The 10927-nt window shown below is 43.9% G+C and overlaps 1 protein-coding gene across 1 annotated transcript in view; it reads left to right on the top strand.

The window, feature by feature from the left end:
• The window catches only part of E2F7 (E2F transcription factor 7), a 34543-nt gene extending 24129 nt beyond the window's left edge, over positions 1–10414 (top strand). Inside the window, exons 10-13 of the mRNA XM_010958833.3 lie at positions 1935–2433; positions 3654–3909; positions 5461–5882; positions 7407–10414. Of these exons, the coding sequence (XP_010957135.2) occupies positions 1935–2433; positions 3654–3909; positions 5461–5882; positions 7407–7577 (1348 nt within the window). The 3' untranslated portion in view covers positions 7578–10414. The remainder of the gene's footprint in view (positions 1–1934; positions 2434–3653; positions 3910–5460; positions 5883–7406) is intronic.
• The last annotated feature ends 513 nt before the right edge of the window (positions 10415–10927 follow it).

Genomic DNA, 10927 nt, shown 5'->3' on the forward strand with positions numbered 1-10927 from the left:
GACGCTGAGAAATGGTGCATCATAGTCCCACGAAGCGCTTTGTCATCCTCGTAGCTAACTTTGTTTATGAACTACCAGGCACTGTTCCGAAAGTTCTACATGTATCTCATCTAATCATAACAGCCTTTTGAGGTTGGCCCTCTTGTCCTCATTTTACAGAGAGGAAACTGAAACCCAGAGAGGTTAAGTAACTGGCCCAAGGTCACAATGCTCATCAGTGACAGACTGAGATTTAAACCTAGGCTGTCTGAGTCACATTTGGGGTTTGATTTTGAAGGAAATCAAATTATCAGAGGAAGTGCTAAAGAGAACAGGAGAGGTTTATAATGACAGATGTGGGAAGAAGCAGGTTGTTGGGTCAGGGAGTATGTGGGAAATTGGCTGGCAAGTTTAGCCATAAAGATTTGTCCAAATAGGATAGTGCAAGGAAATAGTTATAAGAAGAGCTTGGGGTGTTGGGGGTAAGTAGGTCAAGCTGGCAAAAGGCTTTGAAAGCCAGGGAAGGGGGTAGGGTATAGCTCAAGTGGTAGAGCGCATGCTTAGCATGCACGAGGTCCTGGGTTCGATCCCCAGTAGTTCCTCTGAATAAAAATAAATAAGTAAACCTAATTACCTCCCCCTCATAAAACAAAGAAACAAACGAACAAACAAAGCAAAACATGAAAGCCAGGAAGAAGAGTTTGGATTTTTCAGACGCACGGTAGAGAGCTATCATAGGTTCACTGGAGGAGACTGTGGCTACTTTAAGCAGGTGGAATTGGAAGTCGAGAAGGGCTCCCAGATCAGGAGATCACAGAACATTCACAGTCTAAGCCATGTCCACTGAAGATGGAAAGAGATGAGGATCAGCGTAAGACTCACCGAAGTAGAAAGAGGCATCACCAAGAGCCCCTGGGTCTCAGGTGATGGTGATCTTATTGGTGGAGACGGGGAGGTTGAAGGTGAGGGGCCAGAGGGCAGGGGGTGGGCGCTACAGTCAGTGCGGGCACGTGGTTTCACAGAGCTGAGTGACGGCGCCTACTCATCCAGGGAGCCTGTGGTTGGAGAGATTTACTCATCTCTGCAGCCCCGTGCACTCCATTTACTCCCCACAGTGAGAGGACGAAACTGTGGGTAAAATTGCTCTCAGTGATTCCATCACAAAGGTTGAGAGAGATCCCTGACCTCTTTACTGATTCTCAAAGGACTCTTAAAGGATTTTCCTCATCAATTCCAGAAATATACTAAAAATAGAAACATGTTCTCTAGTATTTGGAAATGTTTCTATATAAAAGGCCCAGACATTGTTTATCTTGTATATTGATGGGACTTAATTTTGAACATGTGCTACATACAAATTCTGTAGTAATACGGAGCAGAATGGGACAGAATGACAGAAAATAATTTTGTGGATAAATTGATTTCCTCACGCACTGCCCACTTCATTTATCTCACAGTGGAGTTGAGACAAACTATATGTGTCCTTTAAACTGAAGTTTGGTCCAGTCTGTTATGAGCCAGGGCCTCTCACGGCGGCTGGGTGACCTTCTGTAGGTTGAGTAGCCTCGGAGCTTCAGTTTTCCTCCCAGCTGGGGGGAGCAAGCGTTATCATAATAATTACGTAAAATCACTGCAATATTATGCCAGTCATTATAGCATCTCTGTGCCTGGGAAGGGGTGCCTGCTGGGTGACATGACAATGGTTGGCTGTGGAAGGGACCGAGGAGGAGCCAGTATTAGCCCGCATCTGAGATACCCCTACCCCATCCCTAACCACCCATTCAGATGGCATGGTCGCCTCCCTCTGGGATTGGCTAACAGATGCTCAGGAGTGTGCTTTACTGTCGGCCTGAGCTGTCTGCTCTCACCCCTGCCTTGGTACCTCTCTAGGAAAGCAGAGAAGAGTTGGTAGAAGGTGGTAACTTGATGGGGCCCCTTTTGTATCTTTATTACAGGGGAGAATCTCTTGCCAGTCAGAGAGTGATGCCTCCATCAAGCTGCCTGGACACCTCCGCTCCTTTCCCCGGCCTCTCTGTTGACTCCGCATACCGTGTTAACCCTCTCGGCCACCAAGTAGTTTCTGTGGCTCCAATGGACATGCAGGCCTTCTCCGCACAGAATGGTGTCAGTGGACAAGGAGGGCTCCCCCTGGCTTCTGCGGCCTCAGATGCAGAGAGCTTGAAGCCGGCCCTGCTGGCCGGCCAGCCCTTGGTGTACGTGCCCTCCCCCTCGCTGTTCATGCTGTGCGGGAGCCTGCAGGAGGGACCGTCCCCGGGGCCGGGGGCAGAGAGAGACAGCAGAGGCCCGGAAGTCACAGTGGCGGAGCAGTCCACCCCACCCTCGGTTCAGAAGCGCCTCGGCGAGGAGAGGAAGCCCCAGGAGGAGGAGGAACCGGCCACGAAGAGACAAAGTAGGGACTGCGAGGACGGCCCCTTCTCCCTCGTCATGTCCAAGGTAGGGGAGCTTGGGCGGATGTGCTCACGGATGTCCATGAGCCCAGACTTCCTCCCTAAGAAACACACACAGGTCGACCAGTACGTCTCAGAAAGCAGAAGCACTGTCGTTACAGCCGTTTGGAGAGGTCGGCAAGGCACACTTCATGGAACCCAGTCCATGAATTAGGACCCTCCCTCCTCTGTTCCTTTCTCTTGCCGGAATGAATGTTTCTAATTCTGTATATAGCCTGGGGTCACAGAACAGCAGGGAAAGACTATAGTCCAGGACTTGCTTGCTCCAAAAATCCCACCATGAAGTAGTACTGTCATAAAAGTGATTTTTATAAAAGTCACACTTTGCATGAAGTGCTAAAAAATATAAAGACAAACAAAACAGACAAACATAATCCCAGCAGAGAGGCAATCACAGTTAACATGTTTGTATGTTCTTCCCCCGTCTTTATTGCTATACTGTTTTTTTTTTTTAACATGTTGATGACATAGTCATGCTAATCCAGGGAGCACCTCGGTTCCAGAGTCAGGCATGCTGGTGCCATTTGACAGCTCTCGGGTCTGCTCAGAGGGCCCATTTCCCCAACTACGAAATAAAAAGAACAAAAATCTGGCTTTTCTGTGTCTCCGCTTAGTAGCCATTCGGAGGTTAATGAGACATGACCAGTAAAAGTCTCAGAAAGCAGAAGCACTGTCGTTACAGCCATTTGGAGAGGGTCAGCAAGGCACATGGAACTCAGTCCATTAATTAGGACCCTTCCTCCTCTGTTCTTTTCTCTTGCCAGAATGAATTTTTCTAATTTTGTATATAGCCTGGGGTCACAGAACAGAAGGGAACGACTGACTGGTATACCTATATATATATATATATATGTGTCTCAGATAACCAAAACTCCTAAAAGCCTGTAGCATCAAAGCCCTTTATATGGTCTAGCTCAGAAATTTATCTCCCAGTCTTAACACCATGGCCAGTTTTCCATCATCAAAATCTCCATAAAATTTCTATGCCTGAGAATCATAAGCCTGCAGAAGCATATGACATGACACTGACCTTCAGACCATCCCTATAATGTGACAGGAACAAGTGACATATACAAGTCAGGGTGGCGCACAGCTGTGTCTGACCTTTTTGTGTGTGTGTGAGCTATTTTGAGAGAGCTGTTACTGCAATTTCCTGCCAGGATTTTGACTTGCCTTTCTTCTGGCCCCTGGTTGGGTTGTGCATAGAAACCCTCCGATTCCACAGACGTGGCTGCTCCCAAGGCTGTGGGTAACAGGGGATCCGCACCCCACGAAGACATTCACGTGGATGGCCAACTTCCTGCTGCAAAGGAGGTTTCGGGAAAGGCTACCGCACCCTGCCTCATTTCTTCTGAGTGGGGAAATACTTCAAGAAATACAGAGATCGAAAAGCCTGTGAAAGAAAACGAAAGCGCCAAAGAGCCGTCTTTGCTGCAGTATCTTTATGTGCAGTCGCCAGCCGGTAAGGGATGTCATCACATCTTCCAGTCCCTGGGGGCGGTCGGGTCATAAAGCGGGTTTTTAAATTTTTGTTCACGTCACCTGACCCAGCTGGTGCACTTAGGAGCTGCTTCTGAGCCATTTCACCCCGGCCCCGTTGCTTTCTCCGTTGATGAAATGTAGTTAGGGGCTGTTTTCACTTTCCCCCATCTCAAGGACAATGAGAAAGTAACTAGGGCGGGGAATTTATTTTTAATGCGTTCAACTTTACTTGGTGGAAAAGCACTACACACTCCAAAGGCGATTCTGTTTTTATCGTTCAGCTGAATCTGGCGTTGGTGCCATTTAACGACAGGAACCTACTGGCCATGTGCGGGTAGCGTGCTGATCTCATAAACACCCGCAAGTGTGACATGTCGTTGTGGTCAAGTGCCAGGTCTGGAGTGAGAGGGCTGGACCTTCAAACCACTCATGATCTGCGTGAACTTAAGTATTCAGCCCTCCTCATTGGTAAAACGAATAATAATAGCGCCTGCTTCATAGGGGTGCTGTGAAAATTGCATTAAATTTAATAAGATAATACATCTGAAGCACTTAGGATAATAGTGCCTGACACCTGGTAAGACTCAGTAAATGCTAAACTTGTTGGAAATAAAACTGAAATATAACAGATACCTAATTTTTAAAATATGCACTATGTACACGGAGTGGCTCTCCATGCAAAGAGACAAGGAGATTTTCTTCAATTCCTTGTTTGCTTCATAGGTTAGGTAGGTATTTGTCATCATTTATCTAGAAAACATCCTTTATTCCTTCAGCAAATATTTTGGGAGGGCTCAATCTAAGAATGATACTCAGTGTTGCGGATACATTGATTAACAAAAAACAGACTTGGCTTCTTCAGAATGAAAATGACAGCCCAGCACAGGCCATGGACCCTTGGACCATGATGAAGCCTGTGGAATCCTCCTCAGAATGTTTACAAATGCACAGAATTAAATACATAGGATTATACAGGAAGCCATTTATATTGAAATACAGTTAGAAAATGAATTTTTTAAATTATAGTAATAAAAGGATCTGACAGCATGTCCAGTCCTCTCATAACTTCAAAGTTGTGGTGAGCTTAACACTCTCTTAAGAAACCTGCCGTCACTGTAATGTTACATGAATACACCCAGGCCTTTTACTTGTGATAAAGTCAAGGTCCTGTTATGCTGTTGTGATTTGTGGCTGGTGATGTTAACTGAGGGAAATAGAAATTTCAGTTAGAAGTTTGTAAAAAGAAACATTATTTTCCCCATCCAAATTCACTTTCCTCAACTTGGATTCAGTGGAGCTCATATTAATAAACTCCCTCAGGAGACACGCGCATCCACCCAGCTGTCATACAGGTGGATGTGGGATTTCAGTCATGGCCAGTGCTGCAGAGAGTGGTGTAAGGCTGGGAGGGCGCGGAGAGGGCTGGCCTGCCCTGGGCGGGGCGGGGATTTGGTTTATTGTGGGTTCCCGTTGAAAGGACCCTGAAGGATGGAAGCTCGTTGACTTTCACCTTGTTCTGCTTCTGTTTCAGGATTAAATGGCTTCAATGTGCTCTTACCTGGCACTCAGACCCCCCATGCTGTGGGACCACCTTCAGGCCAGCTGCCCCCGCTCGGTGTCCCATGCATGGTCTTACCATCGCCGACACTGGGCCCTTTCCCTGTTCTCTATTCTCCCACGATGCCCGGGCCAGTTTCCTCCGCTCCCAGCGCTCTCCCAAGCACGGGACCTGTGAATTTTGGCTTGCCTGGCCTTGGATCAACAGCTCATCTTCTCATCGGCCCTCCCACCATGGTTAACCCCAAATCGTCGGCACTCCCCTCCGCAGATCCTCAGCTTCACGGTCCGTGCTCACTTAACCTGAGTCCAGTGATGTCTAGATCACACAGCGTCATCCAGCCTGAATCCCCCGTTTATGGAGGACATTCGGTCTCTGTGGTAAAATTACAACAGGTGAGCCCTGAAGTTTCATTTCAGTTCAGCACAAGAAGGCACATCACTCCCGGATGAGATTTGCCTGCATTTAATCAGATTTCAGTCAAACAACATAGGACAAGGGCTCTAGGTCAGATTCTGCCAGGCTTCCATTGTAGACCCAGAGTTATCTGCTTGTTTTAAAAGCACTGAGACCTCAGGCGGGAAAGCGTATGCTTTAAAGGCAAAGATAGTTTTAGTTGTCAGTCTGTTTCTTACAATCAGAAGGGACTTACAGCACAGTTCAGGGGGATTTTGGATGAATGCTGAATATTCAGATGATTTCTTCAGGCTTTCATTTGATTAGGTCAGTAAAGGAAACCACCCTGAATTTTAATTGTGCAGCTATAGAAACAATCAAGGGAAACAAAAGTCTTGATACTAGCTCAAAGTATTTTTAGCATCTATCATTTCTTAAAATGTAGTGTTTAAAAGGCCGTGGATATATATCCAGTTTACCTTGATGTGTATGTATGTGTGTGTGTGTACACACTCACATGAAATATTTACAAATGGACATATATAAGTGTATAGAATCAATATAAATTAATCAGCACTATATTTGTTCCCTAAACTCCATCTGTAGTTCAGTCAATAAGCATTTGTTGAATTCTGATTATGTATTAGACATTGTTCAGGAGTAATTACTTTCACTCCCAGAAAAAGTTATGTTATAGCCAAAACTACTTTTGACAAATAATTCAAAGTCTCAAAGATTTGCTAGACATTGAAATAAACATGTTAGTTTTTAAACAAGGCAATTATAACATAAGCTTTTTGATCACCACTTAAGAGCCAGGCACTGATCTAGGCAGTAAAAATATAACAGTAAACAGGATGATACCTGCCCTTTTAGGGCACATTAAGGGAATAAATATATAACATAAGAGGGGGGCAGGTGCTCAATGGTAGTGCACATGTCTAGCATGCGTGAGGTCCTGGCTTTAATCCCCAGTTCCTCCATTAAGAATAAATAAATAAACCTAATTACCTCTCCCCCGAAAAAAATTAAAATTAAAAAAAGTAATAACATGAGAGGATAAATATTAGCAAGTAAACAAAAAGAGCAAAGACACATATACTTACACTTTGCCCAGCATAATCTAAAGCACTTAATAGATATCTCATTTAATTCTTACAGCCCTGTGAAGTTTTATCATCCCATTGTACAATGCAGAAACTGAGGGACAGACTGGTTAAGTAATTTGCCCGAGGTCACACAGCTAGTTTGGCAAAGCCCAGACCCTGGCTCCAGGCGCCAGTGCCACACGTGTACCCTCTTCACGAGGCTGCCTTTCTGTACACAAAATAAGTCAGTTTCCAACTGTGCTAAATGTTTTGAAGGAGATAAATCAGATGAGTGTGACAGAAAAGCAAAGAGGATGGAACACCTGCAGAGGGGTCACAAGGACATAGGTTAAGAAGGGGCTTCCAGTTCAGAGATTGGGAACAATTTGACTTCACTTCTGTTTTTATTTACTTTTTTTTTCCCTCTAATTTCAGTCACCAGTTCCAGTGACCCCCAAGAGCACGCGACGCACACATCGAGAGACGTTTTTCAAGACACCTGGCAGCCTCGGGGACCCCGTCCTTAGGAGAAGAGAAAGGAATCAGTCACGAAACACCAGCTCAGCGCAGAGGAGACTCGAGATACCCAGCGGTGGGGCCGACTGACCTGACGCTTTGCCCGGCGGGGGTGGGACAGAGCCCCCTGAATGTCCTCTGTGTTGCAGGTCACGTCCTAATGCAGAACAGAAACCAGGATGCAAACCACCCGGACTTCAGCACGCATCCTTCCTCTCTCCCACATCACCGCTTCCAATGTTATCTCCCTGTCATCATGAAGCATCTGTTTTCCTGAAAATCATTGTTATTAATCATGCATTTAATACCAGTGCGAGTCCAGACTCTGTGCATGGTGTCACCGTGAAAGCACCAACTGACTTTTGTGGTTTTGATTCAAGATTCACCTTATTGCTGGAAGTCGATCAGAACAACCTCCTGAACCCTTGTGGGTTTTGTAAAGGTGGCAGGGGCAGGGTGCGTCTAGCACTTAACTAGGGTGAGCGTTCTGGGCACATATTTCCCCTCACCGAGTAGATGTGTGGTGAGAGGAGCTTCCTCTCTGCAGTTTAAGAAAGCTACTGCTTCCTTTGGCTTCATCAGGAAGCCAACTTCAGTTGTGAATCCTATGGTATTATTTATTTTGTTCCTGAAATGGGATCGAGTGCAAAAAAGTTTACAACTACAGCAAAAAAACACATGTGTTTCAGGGTGTGACGACATGAATGTTGATACTTTTTTCCTGTAATTTGCCCTGCACTTATTTTACAACCTAGTAATAATGTGGATAAATGTCTACACATGACCAATGTCAAGACCAAAATACCTGTGAAGGATACACTTTGCTCTAATATAATGAACTGTGCTCACCCTCTCTGGGCATGAGACCACGACGAACTCTAGCAGCCAGATAGCTGCTTCTCATTAACTATGTGAGTGGTGAAGTCTTACTGTTCATTTGTAAAACTCCGACGATGATCAGTTTCCTTCACTACGTGCCCCTGTGGGTTTTTTATTTAAATGTTAACTGTAGAGTATCGGGTATGGGGTGCCTTCTAACAGTTGTTTATTGAATTAATCAGGATGGTAGAAAGGAATTATCTGGAAAATTGGAACCTGGTCGAGACTTCTGGGTAGGATTGTCAAGAGTGACGATGTAGAAAATGCTATAGGGTGATAGGTGACATTTTAATTTTTTTTCTTTTACTTTTTTTCTTCCTGTTCGGAAGGGTAAGAGGGAAGATGGACATGTTATGTTCAGTATCCAAGAGTGGTATTCAAACTAGAGTTATTTTTCAGAGTACTTCTACAAAATAAGAACCAGGAGTGCAGGGGTTCATTGTTCTAGCATGAATACAGTTCTGCAGACTTACGCAATACCCCTCTGTTAAACTGTGTGACTTTAGGGTTTCATGAAGTTGCCAGATTAGATCTTTGTGTCCCTAGATGTACTGCTGTGTTCTTCATTGTCTCTTCAGAGCAAATGGCTTCCTCCCTCCCTCTCTCCCTTCCTGGTTTCCTTCTTTCCTTCACGCTTTCCTTTCTTTATGCCTTTCTCCTTTTTTAAACTTCTTAGATGTGGAATCTCAGTGCAGGATTTTATTTTATTTTTATTTGGGGACCCAATAAAATGTTCTATGAAAGAATGAAAATATTAATTTAAGAGACTCCGGGAGTCTGAGTAAAGTAGCTTTATATTAACTACAGGATAATATTAGCCTTATTACCCCCACAAGGTTTTTTTGAAGACTTGAGGTAGGTAGCCAGATTAAATAAATTTGCTATTATATACAATGTTTATCAACACTAAACTTTTAAAGTTTACAAGATGGTATTTTTTTCTCCCTTTTTCACAGTCTTCTCTAGAGTTAAACAGATAAAAAGGGTGATTCTTATTATCAGCTAATCTAATCTAACTGCATGATAAAGATTACCCTGAAATGATATGATGGGTTCCCGATCAAAACAAAGACATGCCTTTTTCAAGTAGATTATAAGACATGCAGCGTGTAAATCTACACAGGGTATGTGCATTTTAAATGTATCATGCTTAAGCCCTTCCACAAAATATTTTCACTTGAGAGGTCTACATTTAGATGAAAACAGATTGATTTTCTCCTCACTGTCATGGGAAGCCCACCGATTTAACTTCTCTGCTGTCTTTTTTTTTTTTAAACTCGGTTCGCAATATGACCACATAAACCTCAGAGAATTCACAGTTCTTGAGGGGTGTTAAGAGGCAAACCCATAAACGAGACTATGATTCTGCGAGCAATAGAAAACCAAGAACAAATTCCTTTTGTATTCAGTCCTTACTTCTTCATGTGGCTCTGTGATGTGTGAAAATAAAATCGTAATGTAGTGGCTGTTTCCGTCAGGAAAGTCAGTCTGTTTGTTACAGAGCAACTGACGGTACTGGAGCAGTTAAGCTAGATTTGGATATTGGGGTAGTGAAGAAGCCGTGGCAATCTTCAGTCCGTTGCTGTACAATTTAGTAAAAGAAAAAGAAAAAAAAAAAGATTGTTGGTGATTGTGCTAAGGAAATGCAGCTTTGAGTTAGCACTGAGGGAGGCGTGGGTGCCCCACACCGTCCAGGGTTTTTGAAACCCTTTCATTCTGGTACAAGAGTTGGGGGTGTAACTTTTATACTTGAACCTACCTACCAAGTTTACATTTCTCAATCCCTTTTTGTAAGGTGCTATTTCTGTATTTAAATAATTTTTTCCCCTAATGTAAAGCTGCTTTCTGCTTTATCTTATTGCACTGCTAGTTTTATGTAGGTATTAATTTTATTGCTGCTTACTGCTTTTTTCACATTACTCAGCTCTGCTATTTCTTCTAATGGCTATATTATCTACATAATTTTTCTTTTAGAAGAATTGTTTTTCTTTTAGAAAAGTATTAAGCTTTATAAAATAGCAATAAAAGTTAATTCTTTTCACAAGTGATGTTGGTTGCATTTGTTGGTCGGCTTTCTGTGGGGACCAATTTCAGTAAAACCATTCATAGTTGCAACACAGCTAGCCAAGCCTTCATAAATCCAAGTCAGAATTTTTTTGCTGAGAACTTCCGGTGGTTCCCAAACGCCAAAACTTACTGTATCAGAATCACGTGAGAGCTTGGGAGGGTTGAGAGTTTATGCTATTGAGCTTCAGATTTCTACTGGAGTTAGAATCACTGGAGGTTTGGTGCTTCCAAATGATCCTGATGCGATTCCAACATGAGAATCACAGGTGAATGCAGACCACCACCCTGACTTCCCATCATATCTGCAACGTTAAATGCTTCTCAGTCTAGCAAATGCCCACGTTTAGTTCAAAGCCAGATTCTGCTGTTAACCCTCACTTAAATAAACCTCCAGGCCGACTTAGTCTGACTTTCCTTAGCTCGCTGTTATCTCCAGAGTCAGTCAGATTGCACAGTTGTCAGTCTCCCCTGCTAAATTGTGAAGTGCTGGGGAA

The sequence above is a fragment of the Camelus bactrianus genome, chromosome 12 (genome assembly GCF_048773025.1).
Source record: "Camelus bactrianus isolate YW-2024 breed Bactrian camel chromosome 12, ASM4877302v1, whole genome shotgun sequence".
In the NCBI taxonomy this organism is placed as follows: Eukaryota; Metazoa; Chordata; class Mammalia; order Artiodactyla; family Camelidae; genus Camelus; species Camelus bactrianus.